Here is a 25,372-nt window from a genome sequence, read left to right on the forward strand (position 1 = left end):
CAGGACAAGCCCTTCTTGTCCTGAAAAAAACAATATATAACTTGTGTGGGCTCAGTAAACAAGAAAGAAAGAAAGAAAAACTACAGCTAAACACGAGCACCGCAGAAATGTTAAAACAGCCATTGTCACGAAGGGTACAAAAAATAAAATCAGTCATTGTCACGAAGGGGTTAAAACCTGGTTGTTTTGATGTTTTTGTGTATAAACATGCTATTTATAGTTCAATAAAATGTTCATTCTTGCTGTACTCATTTGAAGGTAGTTGTGTCTACTTATTGGGTACACATGGCAGCGTTCCAAGGTGTGCATGCTGACTGGTGCTGGAAGTGATTTCAGGGACAACAGAATGATACATCTGGGTGATCTCTGGGAGTGACTACAGCTTTCTTGGTTACAACACCTATATAGACTGGTTAACGCCTGTTTTGGCAACGATTCATCTTGGCAGGAAGAAACTAAGTAAAATCACAAAAGTTTATTGATTAGAATTAAAATGTAACAATTTCTTAGAGACCTGAAAATAAAGAAGCAGTTTTGTCCATAAATGGTAGTAATACCAGTAATGTAACTATATTAAAGTGAAAGGTTATGAGTATTAGAGCCTAAATCCACAAAAAACCTGAGAGGTAGAGAAGTGCTGTCTACACAAATGGTTAAGACACTGTGCTGACATCTGCCTACATTCATTGTGCATCCTGTGTGTCTAATGCACTGCTGATCTCTGTAGCTCTCAGACACTAAACAAGGTAAGCCTGCTTTACAACTCCATGGTGAGCAAGGTTTGACCCCTTTGCAAAACATGACTTAGTACTTGGTGGCAAAACCCTTGTTGGCAATCACAGAGGTAAGACATTTCTTGTAGTTGGCCACCAGGTTTGGACACATCTTAGGAGGGATTTTGTCCCGCTCCTCTTTGCAGATTCTCTCCAAGTCATTAAGTGTTTCAGGCTGAGCTTCAGCTCCCTCCACAGATTTTCTATGGGATTAAGGTCTGGAGACTGGCTAGGCCACTCCAGGACCTTAACGTGCTTCTTCTTGAGCCAATCCTTTGTTGCTTGGGCCGCGTGTTTTGGGTCATTGTCATGCTGGAATACCCAACCCTGACCCATTTTCAATGCCCTGGGTGAGGGAAGGAGGTTCTCACCCAAGATTTGACGGTACATGGCCTCATACATCGTCCCTTTGATGCAGTGAAGTTGTCCTGTCCCTTAAGCAGAAAAACACCCCCAAAGCATAATGATTCCACCTCCCTGTTTGACGTGGGGATGGTGTTCTTGGGGTCATAGGCAAAATTCCTCCTCCTGCAAACACAGCGAGTTGATGCCAAATAGCTTGATTTTGGTTTCATCTGACCTCAACATTTTCACCCAGTTCTCCTCTGAATCATTCAGATGTTCATTGGCAAACTTCAAAGGAGCCTGTAACATGCGCTTTGTGCAGGGGGGCCTTGCAGTCGCTGCAGAATATCAGTCCTTCACGGTGTAGTGTATTACCAATTGTTTTCTTGGTGATTATGGTCCCTGCTGCCTTGAGATCATTGGTAAGAACCTCCTGTGTAGGCTAATTCCTCACTGTTCTCATGATCATTGAAACTACACAAGGTGAGATCTTGCATGGAGCCCAGACCAAGGGAGATTCACAGTTATTTTGCGTTTTTTCCATTTGCGAATTATCGCACCAACTGTTGTCACCTTCTCACCAAGCTGCTTGGCGATGGTCTTGTCTTGTGTAGGTCTAGAATATTGTCCCTGACAAGATCAAATACTTATTTCACTGAGTAAAATGCAAATCAATTTATAACTTTTTTGAAATGTGTTATTCTGTCTCTCACTGTTCAAATAAACCTAACATTAAAAATTATAGACTGATCATGTCTTTGTCAGTGGGCAAACGTGCAAAATCATCAGGAGGGGGCAAATAATTTTTTCCTTGTAACTGCTTGAGAGAGAGCAGCACTTTTAAAGGGAAGCTCACTGGTTCTAAATTAGATAATTTTGGGATGTTGTTTTGTTAGGGGTTAATATTGGATCAATATGGGTTCAAGTGAGTATCCCTTGGTGTAGGGGAATTATTCCATGCAGAAAGTCCAGAAGAGGAGGTCAGGGAGAGGAGTTTGGAGCTGGCAGAGTTGTTTTTAAAATTTTAAAATCACCCATAAGACAGGGGATATTAGAAGAGGGGAAGAAGGGGAGCCAGGCAGAACAGGTCCAAAACTGTGAGGTAGAAGCTGGAGGGCAATATATGACAATTGAAGAGAGAGTGGAGAGAAGAGACTGATTGTGTGAACCTCAAATTCCTGATTCAGAGGTAGGCTGGAATGAGGTAGGAAGGCTTTATTGCAGACACTTCCAGTTCTCTCTCAACAAATGCTTAGTGAAGGGTCTTTCATGGGACAATTCGATTTCACTAAATCATTGGGCTTTCAGGGATTTCAAAGTCAGGTTCCATATGACTCCTCCTATATGTCCAGTTCTGAAACCTCTCTCAGCATGCCCATCACAAAAGATGCCTCATTTTGAGGGGGGCTTTCTCAGGGAGTATAGCAAGAAAGGATATCTGGTCAAAGTCAGAATAAGATTTCTACATCAATCTCCTGGAACTACGAGCGGCCCTTTTGATATATAAATTCCATGGGGTTAACAGGGTCCAAATCACTTTGACAAGAGCTCAATCACTTTGACTGCGAGGACAAAACAAGTTAGCAAACACATTTTCTTGTTGAACTATCTTGTTCTCCACAAATTCCTATATGTGTACCAAAATACACCAACCAAGTCGCACTCACCTGCACATGTGGAGGAGCGCTGAGCACATAAATCACAGAGTTAGCAATATCTTCAGCTTTCAGACACTGAAAGACACAAAAGGAAACATTTTTAAAAAAGGGCTTGAAAGTTGAGAATAGAAAAATAATATACTGCTAAAATAGAAACAACCAGTTGAAATTAAATTATGAATTATAAAATAAATAGCCGATATACAGTATGTTTCAACTATCAGTGTCAAGAAAAGGAAACAAAGCAAAATAAACTGCAGAAGAATGTGTACCTATGTAACTGGGGCAAAAACGTTATTTTGTTATATCAATCCATACCTCTAACATATCAGGTGTTTGGGTAGATGAGGGTGTGGTCAGGTCTAGCGGCAGGGCCATCCCTCCGTCTTACCCAGACAACCATGTAGCAACAGACAGTTGCACTGCATCGTGACGTGGCTCATGTCTGCCATCATCCAGGAGCACACAACACACAAGTGGGAAACACCTGGTAAGGGATTGAGCCCAAGACAAGAGAACAGGGACTTTGATGATCCCAACAGTGTGGAGTCTCTGGTATAGGCAGGTATACATAGGCACTGGGTATAATAGGCAAAGCACAGTAGAAATATCCAGACACCTGTATATGTAAAACTGCAGGAAGATCCCCTGATAATACAAGGTGCCTGGTAGTTATACAAAACTATTAGTCAGTCAGAGCTGGGTTCCGTACACTAAGCAAGTAGTCAGGCAAGCTAAAGTGGGTACACAGATCAGGATAGTAAGGCATAAAATCACGAGGCTGGTCAAAAACAAGCCAGAAGTCATAGTGTTTCGTTCAGGAATCAGAACACCAAATATGATACACAGCACCATATATATTCCGGATATATTTTTCTATTATATTTTTTTACTTGAAATTCAAACACATAATACAAAAAAAACTCATCTAATTTTCATTTTTAAAATAATCTTAAAAATCAGATGGATTTACACATATGCATAGACATAAATTAGACATGGCTGGAAAAAGGACGGGATACAGAGCAACATTGATTATATTATAGCTTTGAGATCCTGGTACCTAAAAAGAAAAGGTGCATCTGTTACAGATCCTCAGGTCTGTTTATATACCCCTCAGGGGCTATGCTACCCCCAGTTAAGTCTATATATCCATCTATTATTCCAAAGGGACCATCGGATTTCAAATTGGTCCTGACTTTCTAATTCATAGGATATTCCCTTCTCCATATTATACTAAAATCACATTAAGTTGATATTCCCCTGCCCACCTCTTGCTGTGCGTCATGGGCACTCTCTCTGCTGTGCCTCCCAGGTGCACCATCAGCATCATCTTCCGCACATAACCGTGCACCAGGCAGCCATCAGTTAAGTGCACGCCATCTGGAGACCTTGCACAGGCTAGCAGCATCCTGCCCGCCTGTAGCAGGCCCAAGCAGCATGACACTGACCATATGGGAGCAAAATGGAGAGCAACAGCATAGACTGCCATTGAGTTTACAGGTTCCCGGACTGGACAGTGGAAATAGAAGGATCTCCATAATCAGCCCATCTTCTACATTGCCATAAAAAGTGGGAAAGTGGGGCAGCTACCTTGTACAGCAATACAGTGCCTGAAAGACAATAATGTCCTGCAAAAACCAGGACTGTTGAAAGGTATGTCAATCCTCCTAGGTTTCCTTTTGCATAGTTCCGCCCCCCTTTAGGATGGAAGACCTGCTTAGCATGCCTTTGATCTAGATCAGTGGTTCTCAACTCATGGGTCGCGACCCAAAAGTGGGTTGCAACCCTGTCTTCAGTGGGTCGCGGAGGGTCAGGGCCGGACTGGAGGCATACTGGGAAAATTTCACTTTCCTGGGGCTGCCTTACACATTCTAGCGGCAATCCACGAGCCGCGGCCGCAAAAATCAGGGCCATCAGGCAGCCTCTGGTCCAGCACGTACTTTAGTATTACTCCCCGTCGCTGGCTGCTCCTAGTGGGAGCTGAATAAAGTTTTTCTCTGATTGCTCCTCCCCTCTTCCTGCTGCAGCCCGCGGACAGCCTTTCCACGCCCTCATCTTTTCTGAGGTAAGTATATATTTTTCTAGTGTACTGATTATGTATGTGTGTGTATATAATATATATATATGTCCAAAATTAACAATTGCACACCAATCACCACCTTTTTAGCCCGGTGCCAAGTAGCTGCAACAACAAATCATAAAACATCCAAAAATAGTTACCGACACTCCAGAGACTTCTTTAAATAATCACTCCAGAAACTGCAGTTTTCCAATCAACGTTTCAGTCTATTTATTAGACTTTCATCAGGACATGTCAGAAAAGCAGTGTGAATCATATTTATAGCAAGAAATATCATCAACAAGATCTACCACACCTGTAGTGCTCGAGGTATTCAAGCCCGGCGTGTACCATTCCCAGATACGCATGTGCATAATATCAGCAATGCTTCCGGGTCTTAGACACACTGTGTGAGATCCGGATCATCATGGCAACGTTTCCATTTACTCTGCATAATGCGTGTCTCATATGCCGGTAAGTAAACCTCTTATTTGTGCCTTTATATTTGTGTATATAATGCTGTACTCCTGTATACAGGATCAGCAGTGATAAATTTGTGAATAAATATACATAAAAAGGACAAAATTATAATGATTAGACAAGGTTGTAAAGAATAGTGGATATCTGTATTGTAAAATTAATAAATAAATATGTGAATGTGTGTGTATATTATGATTATATATATGTGTGGATTAACAATATACTGTCTTAGATCTGCAATCTGATCTCTAAAGTGTTGTAACAACTCGTACATTTGAACTGCAACTAATCTGCATACTATGTATCTCCTGTGCCGATCTGTGAACCCCTGAATTGTATTTTAGTGTGTATATATAGAGTGCTTTATTCATGTATACCACATCTACTATAATCTTAAAAAATAAAGAATATCAAGAAAGAAAAAACAGATCTAATTTTAGACCCTCTCTCTAATCTCCAGGTCGTCATGACAACGCATACCTTTAAACTGCAGTGAATCTGCATGATGCGTGTCTCCTGTGCCAATATGTGAACCTCTTATTTATACCTTTACATATACATATATATATATATATATATATATATATATATATATATATATATATATATATATATATATATATAAGTGCTTTCTGTGTGTGTACAGAATCACCTGAGATGTATATATTAGAAAATACAGAATATCAAAACAAAAAACTTAATATATATACTAAAATAAAAAATGGTGAATGTGTATAATATATAATCACATAATATATATGTTAATGTGCTTGTGTAAATATGTTATAGCTACATGTATATATGTATCAATTATAATATATAAAAGAACCTATAAATAATTATATGTTTAACCCAAATGTGTTGAAAACCCACAATCATGTGAAAAAAACATTCCTGGAAATATGAATAAATAATGTGATCATGTACCAAATAATAAATAAATGAATTAGTGCTATTTTGTGTAAAATCATCTTATTGCCTGATGTTGTATGTCTATTGATTAGAACACTAAATAATCATTACCCATTAAAATAATGCACTACATAACACATTATAGAATTATTCGAAACATATCAAAAAAAAATCGAAAAATACTTAACATTTTTCTAAACCTCAGCATATATACCAATTCCATCAAATTAATCTCTCAAACTACTATATCTGAGAACTTAGTTAATCAACCTAATTTAGTATTATAGGTATGAAGCAAATGATAATTTCTCGTTTAGCCCACCTGGCGCCATGGTTTTTAACTGGACTATCCAAAATGTCTCGCGTTGCAATAGAATTTTACCTCTATCCCCCCACGTCGAGATTCAGGGATGTGATCTATTGCTATAAACCGCAATGATGGCAAGGCATGTTGTTTCTCTAAAAAATGTTTAGCTACTGGTTTATCTGATACTCCATCTCTGTATGCAATTCTGATGCTTGAGCGATGTGCCCTAATCCGTTCTCCTAATGTATTTTCTGTTTTACCGACATATGACAATCCGCATGGACAATGTATTTTATATATTACATGTGTTGTTTTACATGTAATCCTATGTCTGATATTAAATATCTTTCCTGTATGTGGATGGGAGAACGTTTTGCTCGGTATCATATGACTACATGTGACGCAACCCAAGCATCTTACACTACCATAATTGCTAAATTGTTTGTTTTCTTTACTATAGCTATCGACCGGATCAACTTTTACTAGTAGATCCTTTAAGTTCTTATTACGTCTATAGCTGATCACTGGTCTATGCCTAAATGTAGTGGGGAGTGTGTTGTCTTTAGCTACCATATTCCAGTTTTTATGTATACTGTTGGTGAGCTCATGGCTGTTAACATTATATGTAGTCATACAATATAATTTAGAGTCCTCTGTTGTCACCTTCTCTTTAGGGCCTAGCTTAGCCATTCTCAATGCTTCCTGTAGTAGGTCCTGTGTATATCCCCTTGCCAGAAACTTATGTTGCATACATTCCAATTGTTTCTCTGTATTAGTAACATCTGAATTATTTCGTAACACACGCAAAAACTGTAAATATGGTAATGACCTGATTAAATGTTGAGGGTGTGCACTTTTAGCTTGAATTGTATTGTAGATTGTATAGATTGTATTGCGATCAGTGGGTTTAGTGTATAATGTATAATTCAATTTATTGTTTGCAACATAAATTTCCAGATCTAAGAATTGAATCCTTGATTTATGTATCTGAGAAGTGACTTTAATCGGTGTAGGTAATTCATTAATATATTGCACAAATGTTTTGGCTTCAGCTTCTGTACCTTTCCACATAATGAGAATATCGTCAATATACCGAAAGTATTTGACGATATTCTCTTTATATTTGTCCAACCAATAAAGTTTTTCCACCCCGAAAACATAGGCATTAGCATACATAGGAGCCATAGCTGCTCCCAAGGATGTGCCGGATAATTGCATAAACCAATCAAATTCAAACCTAAAATAATTCAATTGCAAAGTTAATGTTAATAATTCTAAAACAAATTCAAGGGGAGGTCCTTTATAATGTGGTGATTGTGATAGTAAATTTCTCATTGCTTCAACTCCTTCTTCATGAGGAATTATTGTGTATAAGCTACTAATGTCCATAGATATTAGAACCATATCTTGCAGATCTATATCCATTTTCTCCAAATGTTTAATCAAAGTATTAGTGTCCTTCAAAATCATAGGTATAGCTTCTACTGATTCTTTAAACTGAAAATCCAACCATTTTGCCACGGGTTCTAAAATTCCCCCAATAGCTGAAACTATTGGTCTCCCCGGTGGTTGTTGTGCATTTTTATGAATCTTAGGTAGTGTATACAGCACTGGTATTCTCGGATGGGTAGTCAGCAAGAAGTTATATTCTTCCATTGTGATGTATCTCCTATACAATCCTTGCTTCAATGATTCTTCTAACTTGTGTCTTATACTATTAGTAGGATCCTCATGAATTTGTTTATATGTTGTTTTGTCTAATAATTGAGATCTAATTTCTGTAGCGTAATCTATATAATCTTGAATTACAATACCTCCTCCTTTATCCGCTGGGCGGATTACTATGGTAGTATCTTTTCTCAAATTGTCTAGTGCTACTCGTTCTTTTCTTCTTAAATTATGTTGGAATGATTCTGTTGTATGCATTTTTTCAATTACTTCCTTTTACTGTATTTAGGAACGTTTTAATTGTAGGTTGTGTTGGGGGTGGATCAAATATACTCTTAGGTTTAAACCTTGTTCCCATAGTTTCAGTTTGATGTTGATTACATTGCTTGTTCGTATAAAAGAATTCTTTTAACCTCATAGTCCGACCAAATTGATATAGTTCCACTTGAAGATCAAATGTATTCATATTCCGTGTTGGAACAAATGAAAGACCCTTAGCCAACAGGTTCTGTTCCTCCTTATCCAAGACACGACTAGAGAGATTGTATATAGGCATTATCTCCTGCGTGGGGGGCGTCCCTTGCCCCTGATGTTTGGATGTCCTCTGACTTCTCCTCGTACGTCGTCTTCTTTTCTTTGACTTCTGGTCTGTATACCTTCCAGAATCCCTGTTGTCGATGTCTCTAAAAAATTATTTCTATATGGAGTAATTAGCTCTGTTTCTGATGCGGATTCTGCCAATGTAATATCAATTGTGGATATTTTTATCTAATTCATAGGATATTCCCTTCTCCATATTATACTAAAATCACATTAAGTTGATATTCCCCTGCCCACCTCTTGCTGTGCGTCATGGGCACTCTCTCTGCTGTGCCTCCCAGGTGCACCATCAGCATCATCTTCCGCACATAACCGTGCACCAGGCAGCCATCAGTTAAGTGCACGCCATCTGGAGACCTTGCACAGGCTAGCAGCATCCTGCCCGCCTGTAGCAGGCCCAAGCAGCATGACACTGACCATATGGGAGCAAAATGGAGATCGGGGCAGCAACAGCATAGACTGCCATTGAGTTTACAGGTTCCCGGGCTGGACAGTGGAAATAGAAGGATCTCCATAATCAGCCCATCTTCTACATTGCCATAAAAAGTGGGAAAGTGGGGCAGCTACCTTGTACAGCAATACAGTGCCTGAAAGACAATAATGTCCTGCAAAAACCAGGACTGTTGAAAGGTATGTCAATCCTCCTAGGTTTCCTTTTGCATAGTTCCGCCCCCTTTAGGATGGAAGACCTGCTTAGCATGCCATTGATCTAGATCAGTGGTTCTCAACTCATGGGTCGCGACCCAAAAGTGGGTCGCAACCCTGTCTTCAGTGGGTCGCGGAGGGTCAGGGCCGGACTGGAGGCATACTGGGAAAATTTCACTTTCCTGGGGCTGCCTTACACATTCTAGCGGCAATCCACGAGCTGCGGCCGCAAAAATCAGGGCCATCAGGCAGCCTCTGGTCCGGCACGTACTTTAGTATTACTCCCCGTCGCTGTCTGCTCCTAGTGGGAGCTGAATAAAGTTTTTCTCTGATTGCTTCTCCCCTCTTCCTGCTGCAGCCCGCGGACAGCCTTTCCACGCCCTCATCTTTTCTGAGGTAAGTATATATTTTTCTAGTGTACTGATTATGTATGTATATATATATATATATATATATACACACATACACACACATACATATACACACACACACACACACAATGTCCAAAATTAACAATTGCACACCAATCACCACCTTTTTAGCCCGGTGCCAAGTAGCTGCAAAAGCAAATCATAAAACATCCAAAAATAGTTACCGGCACTCCAGGGACTTCTTTAAATAATCACTCCAGAAACTGCAGTTTTCCAATCAACGTTTCAGTCTATTTATTAGACTTTCATCAGGACATGACAAACGTTGATTGGAAAACTGCAGTTTCTGGAGTGATTATTTAAAGAAGTCCCTGGAGTGCCGGTAACTATTTTTGGATGTTATATATATATATATATATATACATACACACATACATACATACACAGCCCCAGTTACTCCACCACAGCCCCTATCCACCATCACAGTCACTGCCCCAACACAGTCCCTGTCCCCTACTCCCCACCACAGCCCCTATGCACCATCTCAGTCCGTTACCCCCACAAAGCCCCAGTTACCCCCACACCACATCCCCTATGCACCATCTCAGCCCCAGTTACCCAGACACCACAACCCCTGTCCCCCACCACAGCCCCTCACCCCTGCCCCCTTTCTCCCCACCACAACCCCTATCACAGCCCGTTACCCCACCACAGCCCTTATGCACCATCTCAGCAGAAAGCATCCCCAGTTTTCCCATTAGTTCTACTTCACATGTTTCAATGTTTATTTATTTATTTTTGCCTCAATGGCACTTTCATTTCACTAGCGCTGTGATAATTTTCACTGTTTACTATAATATATATATATATATATATATATAAGTCCAAATATAGTTACCGGCACTCCAGGGACTTTCCAAATAACCACACAAACAACTTCGGTTTTCAAGTCAACGTTTAAGTTTTGTTTATTTCAGACTTTCACAAGACTGAAACGTTGACTTGAAAACCGAAGTTGTTTGTGTGGTTATTTGGAAAGTCCCTGGAGTGCCGGTAACTATTTTCGGACTTATATATATTATTCACCCTCCCTCCCGACATTCAAGAAACATCTAAAAACCCACTTCTTCAGAGAAGCATATCATCTTAGCTGCTAGAACTTCCTTGTCATCGATACAACCACCACACTACCTCTCACCCTTTCTCTATGCCTTATGTTTGTCACCCCATTTCCCTCTAGATTGTAAGCTTGCGAGCAGGGCTCTCTCCACCAAATGTATCGGTTTGTCTTAGTCTGTCAATTCTTGTCTTGTCATATCCCTTGAATTTATGTATTGTATTAAGCGCTGCGTAAACTGTTGGTGCTATATAAATAAAAGATAATAATAATATATATATATATATATATATATATATATATATATATATATATATATATATATATATATATGGAATACTGCACAAGTTGTTTTATGGAATCAAATTTAATGTTTCAGAAATTAAATTATTTTTGGGTCGCGACTTAATGACCAAAGACAAATGTGGATCCTGAGGATATACGGGTCGAGAACCACTGATCTAGATGGAGCTATTTTTCTGATTTACTATTCCGACCCCCACCGGCTGACAGAGAATCGAGGTCTCCTGCAGAGGATCATCCTCTCTGTCAGCTGGTGGGGGACAGCTTCTGTTACTGTCCTTCACTTACGCTGAGGCTTCTATGAAGCTGCAGTGAAAGTGCCTGTCAGCAACGGAGGTTCACAAAATACCAAGGAGTCGGGAGAGAGGCAGAGTGGTGTATGGGAGGGGGGAGGAGTCAGAGGGGGTATGGGAGCCACCCTCCCATACACCACTCTGGCTCCTCCCCCTCCCAGTGGAGTATGGGAGGGGGGAGGAGGCAGAGTGGAGTATGGAAGGGGGGGAGGAGGCAGAGTGGAGTATGGGAGGGGGGAGGAGGCGCCAGAGTGGTGTATGGGAGGGGGCAGAGCCAGAGTGGTGTATGGGAGGGGGAGGAGGCAGAGTTGAGTATGGGAGGGGGGGTGAGGCAGAGTGGAGTATGGGAGGGGGGGAGGCAGAGTGGAGTATGGGAGGGGGGAGGAGGCAGAGTGGAGTATGGGAGGGGGGAGGAGGCAGAGTGGCGTATGGGAGGGGGAAAAGGCAGAGTGGCGTATGGGAGGGGGCAGAGCCAGAGTGGCGTATGGGAGGGGGCAGAGCCAGAGTGGCGTATGGAAGGGGGAGGAGCCAGAGTGGCGTATGGAAGGGGGAGGAGCCAGAGTGGTGTATGGGAGGGGGAGGAGGCAAAGTGGTGTATGGGAGGGGGGAGGAGGCAAAGTGGAGCATGGGAGGGGGAGGAGGCAGAGTGGAGCATGGGAGGGGGAGGAGGCAGAGTGGAGCATGGGGGGGGAGGAGGCAGAGTGGAGTATGGAAGGGGGAAGGAAGCAGAGTGGAGCATGGGAGGGGGAGGAGGCAGAGTGGTGTATAGGGGAGGTAGAGTGGTGTATGTGGGGTATAATGAATTTCAGAGTGGCATATCTGGGGGAGGCAGAGTGGTGAATCAGGGAGAATTTCAGGGTGGTGCAGGGCATTTATGGGGAGCGGAGTGGCATATCAAGGTGCACAGTGGCATATAGGGAGGTATAAGGCATAAATGGGGGCGAGTGGCATATTGGAAGTTATAAGGCATATCAGGGGGGTATAAGACATATCTGGGGGTAAAAGGTATATCAGGGGGCTCAGTTGGATATCACTGGCATATAAGGAGTATAAGGCATATCGGGGGCACAGTGGAATCTCTGGCATATAAGAGGTATAAGGCATATATGGGGCAGAGTGGCAAGCTGGGGGTCAGATGTGCATAACTGGGGGCAGTTTGGTAAATAAAAAAATATAAACAAGGCTTTTTTCTCAGTTTTTATTAAATATTAAAAATAGTTAACATATGAATTAATATTTACTAATAACTTTGTATTAAAACCTAGTTTGAGAAACACTGTGTTTGGGTTCTTGTAGCTTTTATTATTATGTCAGTAAAATAAGAAGGTGAATAGCGAGAGGCCATTGCAATAAAAAGATGAAAGTGTAAATTGGCCGTTTTTTATTACATTATTTTAAATTAAAAAAATTGCAATTTTTATCCGATTAATCGAAGAAGAAAAAAAACCAAAAAAAAATAAATAAAATAAAATAAAAATAAAAAAAAAAAATAAAAAAATCGGCCAACTAATCGATTATTAAAATAATCGTTAGTTGCAGCCCTAATAATATGCACACTTTGACAGGTAGTGGAGATATGCCATCAATGTCACCAAAAAACGTAGGGGCAAAAAGAACTCTTGGTGTTATCTCACAGGGTTAAGTTTTCACATACTGTACCATTATTATTATTATTATCTTTTATTTATATAGCGCCAACAGTTTACGCAGCGCTTAATACAATACATAAATTCAAGGGATATGACAAGACAAGAATTGACAGACTAAGACAAACCGATACATTTGGTGGAGAGAGCCCTGCTCGCAAGCTTACATTATCAACATCAAATGCAATTTAGAATTTTTGTCAGTATACAATATTGCAACAGATGTTCTGTTGCTTGACAATATAATGTTTTAAGCAATTATGTACAACATGTAAGGGGCAGTTTTCATCATCCCAAACATAAGGCTCTACTGAACTCTTCCTTACCTTGATACTTTCATATGTTGCAGCTGCTTTCTCCGGGTCATTGTCAAGGAGTTTAAATGCAAATCCAGTTTCTACCAGACCTGGTGATATACTCTAAGTACAAAAACAAGAGCATTAGATTGAAAATGTTCTTTTCTCCTTCTGAAACACAGAAGTGCATAACATTTTAGCAGTAAGAAAACAGAGAATGCATTAAGGATCACTTTTGTGATAGGGACCAATAATGAAGCCTTCCTCTGTCAGGAGAGCAAACTGAAAATATGAGCGCAATGCAGAGAAGCTAACATGAAATTCACATTATGTACAATTTAAATTGCTATTGAAACAATGCTGCAAAGCCTAATAAGGTAAAAAAAATAAAACATAATACTGAAAGTATTTTTACTTACAATATACATTTAATACATGTGTACACACTACAATTTAATGGTTTGGGGTCACTTAAATGTTCTTGTTTGAAAGAAAGGCAAATTAGGTCAATTAAAATAACATGAACTCGATCAGAAATACAGTGTAGGCAGAGAGGGCCTTTATCACTCCTGTGTTCCAATGGCAAGTTGTGCTAGCTAATCCAAGTTTATCATTTTAGAAGGCAAATTGATCAGAAAACCCTTTTTCAATTATGTTAGCAGATCTAGAAATTCCTTGTTTTCCCTTGAAAACAGCTAAATATATATATATATATATTACACACACACATACATACATACATACACACACACACACTATCTGGACAAGAGTATTGGGACACACCTGTTAATTATTGAATTCAGGTGTTTCAATCAGACCCATTGTCACATTGGCACCTAGCCATGCAATCTGCATTTACAAACATTTGTGAAAAAATGGGTCGTTCTGGAGAGCTCAGTGAATTTAAGCATAGTACTGTGATAAAATGCCACTTTTGCAATAAGTCAATTTGTGAAATGTAATACCCCGCTAGATATTCTACAGTCAACTGTAAGTGGCATTATTGGAAAGTGGGAACGTTTAGGAACAGCAGTCATGAAGCAAGTAAATTCACAGAGCAGGGTCACTGAGTGCTGATATGCAACGCTCTGCTGATTCCATAGCTAAAGAGTTTCAAACTTCAACCAACATTGGTATCAACACAAAAACTGTGCGGCAGGAGCTTCATGGGATGGGTTTCCATGGCAGAGAAGCTGCATGCAAGCCTCACATCACCAAGTACAATGGCAAGAGTCAGATTTAGTCTTGTAATGTGGAGTGACAAATCATGCTTCTCTGTTTGACAGTCTGATCAGTGGGGCTGGATTTGGCGGATGTCAGGAGAATGTTACCTGCCTGAAGGTACTGTGCCAACTGTAAAGTTTGGTGGAGGAGGGATAATGATGTGGGGCTGTTTTTCCGGGGTCAGGTTAGGCCCCTTACTTCCATTCTAGGGAAATCTTAATGCTTCAGCATACCAAGACATTTCAAGTTTGCTTTGCCCCAATGCACAAAGCAAGGTCCATAAAGACATGGTTGGATGAGTTTGGTGTAGAAGAACTTGAGTGGCCTGCACAGAGCCCTGACCATAACCACATTGAAAACATTTAGGATGAACTGGAATAGATTGATGTCCAACAGCAGTCCCTGACCTCACAAATGCTCTACTAGAAGAATGGGCAAAAAATCCCACAAAACACTAGTGGAAAGCCTTCTGAGAAGAGTTGAAGCTATTATAGCAGCAAAGGGGGACCAACTACATATTCAGGTCTATCAAAGTCCCTATTAGTGTAATGGTGGGGTGTCCCAATACCACTGTCCATATAGTGTATATATATATATATATATACATATATATATACATATATACATACATACACACACACACACACAAATGCATATATGCAAAAGATCACCCTGTTGGTAATACAAATTATTAAAACAGACTTACAGTGGCTCTGATATGACTCTGTTCTTCTCGAAGTTCTTGTCTAAGGCCTTCTGTCATGGCAGTGACAGCATACTTAGTTGCCGAATAAAAGTGTGTTACTGAATTAGGAAGAACTCTGTGTCCACTCATGCTGAGAAGTAACATGAAAAAAGTTCCTCAGAAATAGGCACATTCCTATTTAGATGTAAATTTGCTATTTAATTGAATTAATCCAAAGGGAAAATACATACCTACTCTCTGATGAGAACATGACATTTTCTTTAACCCATGAGGATTAGGAGATGCTCAATTGAAAATTAATACATGAATGAAAAAATGCACTACTTCATTTTTCTTCATTGGAAGCAAATTGACTTAGTAATGATCGCTGACATGGACCATAACAAGTGAATGGAAACAAAAGATCTTGTGGAAACTAAACTAAAAAAAATTAAGCCATGCAAACAATTGTAAATATTATACTGCCTAAAATTGGTTTTGCTTGTCCCACAAATCCCATATCAAAATTAAAGTGTAAATAACCAAATATCATGGTTTTAACCCATAAATAAACAAGTCAATGAAAAGCACCAAATTCTGGATGTTCATTTTAGTAAAGTAAGACTTTGACAATAAACATTACAAGGACTCCTTCAGAGTGTATTACTAGTGTATTCCAAGTTTGCAGTTTAAATGATGATAATAATAATAATAACAACAACAACAACAATAGATACAAAGCAAAGAAATGCAAGACTTATGAGCATAGGCATGTTGGAAGGTTTAAAATCCCTGTGTCTGTTTACATAGGAAATATCAAATACAGCAAAACATATTAAGTTGATTCAGCTAGCAATATTGGAGCCATTCATTTTCTAGTGCTAACCACAGGACAGCAGCCCAATGGAGACATACCATGGTCTAATTGGGTTTTGATACCAAAACAAAAATATTTGCCATATTTACACATTAAAACAATTTCTTTTGCATTTCATGCATTTTTTCTAGGCATTTATACATGTGTCATTTGGTCACGGCTAGAACACCTCCCACAAAGAAATAGATGAAAGACTCCAGAACTACCATGAAGTTTGGTTACTTAGACAACTCTCAACACCTAAACCCATCTTATTAACAAAGCCAAAAATACAGCTGATCTGAAGGGGCACATTTAGTCAAAATATGCTAAATGATAAATAGCCACATTAGCACCAGCTGCAGTATGTAAACCTGACACAAAACAATATTTTCCATAAATGGAGTGAAACAAATTATACAGTACGCCAAATAAAAAAAAAATGTAATGTAAACTAGATGATGATTTGAGCATGCAAGACAAAACAGATATAGTAATAAGGGACTGCAGACATGTAGCGTGATAAAACAATACCAAATTAATTAGTCATTCAAATAATAAATGATTTGTTCATGATCTGTCATCTTATCTCCTCCCTTTAGACAAGGCTGCAGCCTTTCCTACCTATTGATGTTTATGATGTGACCATCATCCACATTCCTCTCCTTCATGGATTGATAAGCCTCACGAGTGCAGATACTTACTGCAAGGACATTGACCTGTACCAAAAACAAAAGGCATTACAGTCAATTACAGAGGGAAAACAAACTAATGTATCTTAAGGAAGAGACTTTTAGCTAAATATCATTCTTATTAGTTATTTGTTGTTCCATATATTCTACTGAAGTTAGATATTTTATAAGTAAATACAGCATTGTCCAAACCTTGGCAGAATGTATTCTTTCATATGAAACCATATATGACATCATCCCCGCACTCGGCATCAATAGCCGGCGCATACTGATTAGGGAGCACGGAAGCCGAGGTCTGAAGTGCCAGACCTCGAGCTTCCTAATGTTGGGCTAGTTAGAGGGAGGTTATGATCTCCCCAACCAGCCCTGCTCATCGGGCGCCCGCTGATCATGGCTAGTTGGGGAGATCACGATCTTGCACGCGCGGCGGCCCTGAAGACCGACCCAGGGGAGGCGGCTTCTCTGCTCGCCCATCCCCTAGAGATACGTTAGGGGCTTCGTGGGATTCTCCAGCTCGGTAAGTTTCAATACCCGGCGAGAAGATTTTCACGGGTTAAAAAGTCATCTTATACGCCAGAAAATACGGTATATAGAGGCACATCCATCCTTTTACTATATACTATATTGTATTTTTTTTGTTCCCATTGGCTTAAGTAGTAAAAGGTATTAAAGGGTTTTTCTTTAATATTTTTATTAACTTATAGTGGTTTAGCTAAAGGCATATTGGGGCACTTTTTTTAATGGCATCGTTTTATATTAGCCGGCAGAGGGAGCAGCAATCTCAGGCATTCATATTGTAGTGGTGTACCAGCAGTCAAGATGACCGCTGTTACACCTGATTTGTCAACAGTATGCCAGCGATGCAAGGCTGTGAAAAAAAGTAACATTCAAGGGCATACTACCTTTTTTTTTTTTTATAGACGTACCTGTAGATCTATAGGGGTGTCATGTCAATGTAAGGGGATATTTAACTGTCAAGTTTTACAAAAAAACAGATACTGATAAGTTGTTGCCAGATAAAGTTTCCTACACAGTATTTTAACCCCTTTGTGACAATGGCTGGTTTTATTTTGTGTACCCTTCGTGACAATGGGTGTTTTAACATTTCTGTGGTGCTTGTGGTTATCAGTAATTTTCTTCTTTCCCATTTACTTAACTCCTTAACGTGGGGATGACGGGTTAGGCATGTCACTAACGACCTATGACGTGCCTGACACGTCATTTCAGTAAAACAAGCTTAAACAGTGTTGCTGTAATGCCTCGATGCCGATGTTAAAATATATTAATAATAATGTGGTATTCCGTTATCGTTAAGGAAAAATTTAATAATAGTTTTAAAAAGAATTTTTTTTTGTAATTCTAAAAAAAAAAATCTCTTCTGCTGTGGACTACTCTTCCAATGATGCTTAGCCAGCATCATGGTGGACACCTGGCTGGCTGAGCATCATAGGAATTGTTGTTCACAGCTAACATATGAAGCTTTATCTACTGTTAACCGCATTTCCAATGATGCTCAGGCAGCAAGGGTGTGCTAACTGGGTGCTCTGGCAAGAACCGTAGGTTCAAAGTGGTGCTTTGGAAAGTTTTGTTGTTGAAATCCGGTAGGTGCAAGGGATGTAGGGGCAATAATGTAAGGAGGGCAGGAGAAATCAAGTGAAGGGCTCTGATATAGATAAAGCATGTCACTGTGTGATATTACCTGGCTGGGGCTCTGATATAGATAATGCATGTTACTGTGCGATATTACCTAGCTGGGGCTTTGATATAGATCAGGGCTTGACAAATTTGTTATAAATCTAGGAGCCAGCTAAAAAAGTTAGGAGCCAGGACTTTTTTTGCCCCTGCACCCACACTTTGCTCTAGCACTTTGCCCAGCACTCAGTCTCACACTTTGCCCTGCACCCACACTTTGCCCCAGCACCGACACTTTGCCCTGCACCCACACTTTGCACCCGCACTTTGCCCCAGCACTCACACTTTGCCCCAGCACTTTGCCCTGCACCCACACTTTGCCCCAGCACTCTTTCACATTTTTAAATGTCGGGAGGTATGCAGAAAGCATGGATTAATAATGGAGGGAGTGTATATACCACCTTATATTTTGCAGGGTGGCTACCCTCAGTAGTTTTTACCAGCCCCAGGGAGATGTTTGGAATTGTGTTTCCATGATAAATAGTGTATTTTCGGGTCCCTGAGGGGAGCACTTGGAGAGTAGGGCGGGCCAGCGCTCCACTCCACAGTTTATGAGCAGCAGGTGGGAATCCAGTCCAAGGATTCGCACACACGCTCAATAGTACTCACCTGCATTCACTCATTAATGGGAGAGGCAGTTAAATAGCCTCTTGATCTCAGCACAGAGAGATAATTTGGCTCCATGAGAGAGAGGGAGAGAGCAGCTAAAATTATTGATACCTGTATTGTTGGTAACGGATAAGCCGTCCAACTGCAGTTAGGTTGGAGAACTTTGTTAGCGCTTATAAGAGCAAGGATTTTGTTTTTGATTTGTTTTGTTTTGTTGTGCCTGTCTTAAAAAAATAAAAACAGACCCCAGCCTTTTATTTAACCCTCCTTGTGTCTAAGCTGTCTCTGTAACCTGGAAGACTGTGTGTGAGCAAAGATTCCTGGACAGAATACCAAGTTAAGGGGTATTGTGTCACAATATAAATGACATTTGCTAGCACAATGTTTACATAAAGTGTTTTACAGGCAGTGGGCCTTTCTGAATGACAGGTCGACTTAGAGAAATAAACAATTTTGCCATTAATTCCTTATGATACTATACATATCTTAAATATTGACTCTGGTTGGGCTTGGGGAAGATTAAGACCCCTCTAAACCTAATGAATTAAAACCGAATACTGCAACTAGCAAGCAGGCCTGGATTTACAGCAAATCAGCATTTGTATGTCTATGGTTTTTAACCCCTTCGTGACAAAGGCTGATTTTACTTTTTGTACCCTTCGTGACAATGGCCGTTTTAACATTTCTGCGCTGCTCGTGTTTAGCTGTAATTTTCTTCTTTCCCGTTTACTGAACCCACACACATTAGATATTGTTTTTTTCAGGACAAGAAGGGCTTTCTTTAGATGACATTGTTTTGATTGTATCATATTATTTACTATTAAAAAAAGTATAAAATATGGTGAAAAATTTTGAAAAAAATGACTGTTTCTAACTTTTAGTTGAAAAATCTTTTACTCATCTATAAAAGGTAATAAAAAAACCTGCTAAATAGATTCTACTATTTGTCCTGAGTTTAGAAATACCCAATGTTTTTATGTTTTTTTGCTTTTTTCTGCACGTTATGGAGCAATAAGTACAGGTACCGTTTTGCTATTTCAAAGCCATTTTTTCCAAATCTGGTAATTCTTCCCCCCATGTGCCATTTCGGGTATCTTTGAAGCCGGCCCATGCAATTTACCCCATCAAGTCATATATTTTTGAAAACTAGACAGCCCAGGGTATTCCAAATGCTGGTATTTTAACCCTTTCCAAGCACTTATTCTACCATCAGCCTTTGTCAAACTTTATGGTAGTAATTTTTTTGCATTTGTTTTTTCACACACATTTTACTTTAGGTATAAATAAACAGGTTCTGGTATATGTCACTATCAAAAAACACCCCAATATGTGTTTAGCAACATCTCCTGAGTACAGCGATACCTCACATGAATGATTTTGCCTGGCTGTTTGGGGGCAAAAGGGCCACATTTGGGGCATGCACATTTTTCAATGTTGCACTTTGGCATTTGGGGATCCACTGCCCATGCCCTATTTGGTACATCTTTGAGCCGGGCCATTTCAGTGTGCCCAATAAAGCTATATATTTTTGAAAACTAGACACCCCAGGGTATTTCAAATGCTAGTATTTTAACTCTTTCCATGCACCATATCTACCACCAGTCTTTGTCAAACTTTGTGATAGTCATTTTTTTCCATTTGTTTTGTCACACACATTTTACTTCAGGTATGAATTAAAAAGTTCTCGTATATGTCACTATCACAAAACACCCCAATATGTGTTCAGCAACATCTCCTGAGCGCAGTGATACCCCACATGAATGATTTTGCCTGGCTGTTCGGGGGCAAAAGAGCCACATTTGGGGCATGCACATTTTTCAATGTTGAACTTTGGCATTTGGGGATCCACTGCCCGTGCCCTATTTGGTACATCTTTGAGCCGGGCCATTTCAGTATGCCCAACAAAACCATATATTTTTGAAAACTAGACACCCCAGGGTATTTTAAATGCTGGTATTTTAACTCTTTGCATGCACACATTTTACCACCAGCATTTTTTTAAAGTTTGCAGTAGTATTTTTGTGTGTGTATTTTTCCCACACACACACCTACTTTATGTATGAATTTACAGCTCCTGGTATATGCCGCTGTCACACGACACACCAATATGTGTTCAGCAACATCTCCTGAGTACAGTGATACCCCACATGCATGGGTTTGTCATTTTTGGGGGGAACTAAAAGGCCACATTTGGTACGTGTGCATTTTTCTAATTGGAAATTAGATGTGTGGCCATCCTTCCCCCCCCCCGTGTTAATTGGGACCTTGTTGAACCCGGCCAATTCAATTTACCCCATCAAATCATCCATTTTTTAAAAGTAGACACCCCATGGGCATTTAATATGCCAGTATTTTAACTCTTTCCATGCGAGAATTGTTTTAAGCTAATATGCTAATTTTAGGACTTGCTCACAAAAATATATTTTTTATATATATATTTTTTTTTTGCCTTTTTTTTTTTTTAACATTTTTTTTCAACTTGAAGGTTCCCCTGATAGTGACATCAGTGGGAAATTATTTTTACATTTTACTGTTTTTTTACTATTTTTTTTCTAATTATTATTAATTTTATTTTTAATTTATTTTTTCTAATCACACTGTGATTAGAAAGCTCAGCTCCATTGACTTGCATGGTTGAATGCAGTACCTATATTCAACCTGCAAGTGGAGCCAGAGTTCTCTAGAGGGTCTGGAGACCGTCTAGCGAACTTTTTAGACTTTGTTTCTGTATTGAATTTTCCCGGACCGCCGCCATCTTGCAGATGGCGAAGATCACCGGCAGCTGCGGCTGTGACCGCTCTCCGGAGCGGTCACAGCCCATCCAAAGGTAAGTGTTTGGTGTCGCTGGATGCCTCCTGATCGAGGCATTCCAGCGACACCATTTAAGTTTAGGAGGCGATCGTTGATCGCCTCCTAAACGCTTTTAAAACGGGCGTCCGCCGCCATACAAAGTATGGCGGATGTTAACGCCCCGGGGAGGGGCCAGAGATGGCCCCTTTGTGCCGATAATGGCGTTGCTGAATGCCTCGAGGTCGAGGCATTACAGCAACGCCGTTTCGGTGCAGAAAGCGAAAATAGATCGCTTTCTGCACCCGTTTAATGACGTGCCGGTCCTGGCACGTCATTTGTCGTTATCGACATGAATTTCCGTGACGTGCCCGGACCGGCAATTGTCATCAAGGGGTTAAGGAGCAGTGGCTTACATTTCAAAACTGCATCTTAGGTTAATTAACTGGCAGCTAATGCTGCATCTAGAACTTTGCATAGTTATGCTACTTTGTAGGTTTGGAGCATAATGTTGCATATGATATAAGCATACCTGGGAACTCTCCGGGTTTGCCCAGAGATTGCCAGGTGAAGCACCGCCTCTCCTAGACGCTCCCCGCCCATTTTCCATTTAAATGGGGGTGTTTCCCACCGACGTCAGCGGGACCTCCCAGAAGTTCCCAGGTATGGATATAAGCACAACCTATTTTTATGTACTGCAAGAACAGTGGCATATTCAAGACAGGGGAGGCAGCCACTCTACTGTGTAACAGGAAGCTAATAGTCTGTTTGGCCGATCTGGCTCCCTGCAGTGCCACTATTCAATGGGTCAGTTAAAAAGGGAGATAACTTGAGTTAGAGGGTGTTGCCTGGCAGATTGGTGAAAATAAATCATTCTATAATGCGACAGGTTTAAAAACTCTTCACAGTAACAGTATTGGTTTCCAACACAAATAACAATGATAATGGCTGCACCCATTAATGCCAATAGCCTTTGGCCACTATGATAAGATTACAGAGAACACAAGGTGTTCACCTGCTGCCTTAAAAGCAGATAGGTGCTGCCAAGGCCTGTAAAAGACTTTCTGCCTCAGCTTATCAAATGCATAACCGAAGAACACAACAAAAGTGTGCTTCCATTAGAAATAAAAAAAAAAGAAAGTAGGACTGTGTTTTTAAATAATGATGTATGTCTTTCCGAATAGCTATTTGGACAATGGCATATAATTTAGCAACCATCAATGATGGGAAAAAATGCAGAAATCTGGCCAGTGGAATGAATCCAAAGTGCATATTCGCTATAGCACAGAAACACTGTATACTTACTCAATAACGCGAGTTCACCAGGGTTCATTCAAGTTAATAGCTCTAAATAATAATTAACACATCAAGGGAACACCCTTTGCACACCAAGAAATTTGAGCAAAGAAAGAAAACTTTGGAATTCCATGGTTCACATATAGATTTATTGTCAGTTTTAAAAGCTGTGGTCTTCTATTGACTGTTTTTGTCATAACATCAAGCTTTAAAAGGCCTGACAAAAAATATCTGAAACAGGATTTAAAAATAAAAATGTAAATGGACATTATACCTATCATATGAACTTTAATTCATATGATGGCTTGGTGTCCCCTGTAATCCTTTGAATGTCATGTTCAGGGCACATTTTTCCAGCAGGAGGCTGGATCAAGTTAGTTTACACTTTAATATTGAATATTTTTTCAGGGCAAGTAAAGCTTTTCATACAAACCTAAGTTTAGGGCGACCTGTACACCCCATCACACCATACTATCATACTATCATATACATCACACACAGTAAAAGAAACAAACAGTAAATAGTTTTGTCAAAAGCTTTCCACCACCACCACCTTAGTAAATGTATCCATGAGATGAGATCGTACAGTATACAAATAGATTGCACATGCAGCTCACATAGGTGACAATATACAACATAACACAAATAACAAAGGTTAAATTCCATAATTATGGTAAAGCAATATATGGGTACAAAATATTAATGTCTACAAGTATGCCAACCTTTTTGACCGTCTGATGCACCAGCTTCTGAGGGCAACAACTCCGATAACTCTTGTTCTAATCCTGGCTGAGGGTAATGAAAGTTGTTTTCCACATGATGTGAAAAGGTCTGTGTCTTATCAGTAGCTACTTCTCCTTCCAGGAGGAAGCTTCCATATTTAATAGAAAAGGAAAGGCTGACACATATTGTTAAATGCAGTTTGCCAACCATGCACCCCCATGGGTTTATACATTTTCCTACAGCTCTCCATATTTTAAAAATACCACCTCCTACCAAGATGAACCCACTATGGATGGTCCCACTCGCTGCCTTTTCAGGTGATATAGGAAATATTACTTGAAGCCCACATTGGATTTTTTGGTGAGCTATTCTTTAAACTACAACAATGGATCAAATGGTTAGGAAATTAAACTTTGTCTATTTGGATGGGGGGGTAATGTTTTAGGATTCAGGAGACAGGCTTATACAGGAGTCAAACTGTTTTCTCTGCCATTGCAACCCAACTATTGGAATTTCAGTAACTGCGCCAAAGAAAAAGTATTTTGACGGTAAAGTCAAAAAGTCATATATTTGTACTAAAAAAAAAAAAAAAAAATGTAGAAAAAAATGAAGTGTCAAAACATCCATCCTTTTATCATCCTTCTGTAATGCTATAACAATCAGTGACCAAATCGTGAGTGGTCACTTCAAACGCTCATATTCGTACCTCTTACTACAATAGTTTGCTTTATATTTCTGTGAAATTTATATAATCAATCTGGCTGAGAAACAACAAAGGGAAAAATATGTTACCAGTTCCAGGCAAATAGCCAAACCTGGACAGACTTTTAGTATCAAACCAGTTGCTCTAATGACATTAACTTAATTATTAACACTCCCCATATTCTCATCATGTGGAACAAGTTGAAGTATTCCTAGGTAATTATGGCCTAGACTTCAATCCAGTAAACTAAAATACATTTCATATTCAGTGACAGAACCTTAAGGTTTTGTATATCTTAATCTCTTAAATGCTTACTCATATAGGGTCACCATCATTATCGTTTTGTATGTGTACCTGAAGACATTGCTGCTACTAAAGTCAGATCTGCTGGAATCTAATCAAAGAGAAACATTAAATTCTTACCTGAGAATTTCCTTTCCTTGTTACTTCCTGGTAGCATAGGAGATTGCTCCGCTATCCGAATAGGGCAGGAAAGATTTAAACCTCCCCCTTACCCACAGTGAATACAAAAGACCAAATACGGTAAACAAAAAAGCCTTTATTTAGGGAGGGCAACAAAAATTGCTACCGGAAAGGAAATTCTCAGGTAAGAATTTAATGTTTCCCTT

At 39.8% G+C, this 25,372-nt stretch overlaps 1 protein-coding gene across 1 annotated transcript in view; it reads right to left on the minus strand.

Annotated features, from left to right (window-relative positions):
* The window catches only part of DHRS11 (dehydrogenase/reductase 11), a 116,797-nt gene that overhangs the window by 35,136 nt on the left and 56,289 nt on the right, over window positions 1-25,372 (minus strand). The window contains exons 3-6 of the mRNA XM_089492261.1: window positions 16,866-16,960; window positions 15,407-15,536; window positions 13,507-13,599; window positions 2,786-2,851 (exon numbers count right to left, since the gene is read on the minus strand). Of these exons, the coding sequence (XP_089348387.1) occupies window positions 2,786-2,851; window positions 13,507-13,599; window positions 15,407-15,536; window positions 16,866-16,960 (384 nt within the window). The remainder of the gene's footprint in view (window positions 1-2,785; window positions 2,852-13,506; window positions 13,600-15,406; window positions 15,537-16,865; window positions 16,961-25,372) is intronic.

This window comes from Sceloporus occidentalis, unplaced genomic scaffold (genome assembly GCF_023333645.1).
Source record: "Sceloporus occidentalis isolate IW3139 unplaced genomic scaffold, rSceOcc1.0.p SCAF_55, whole genome shotgun sequence".
NCBI lineage: Eukaryota > Metazoa > Chordata > Lepidosauria > Squamata > Phrynosomatidae > Sceloporus > Sceloporus occidentalis.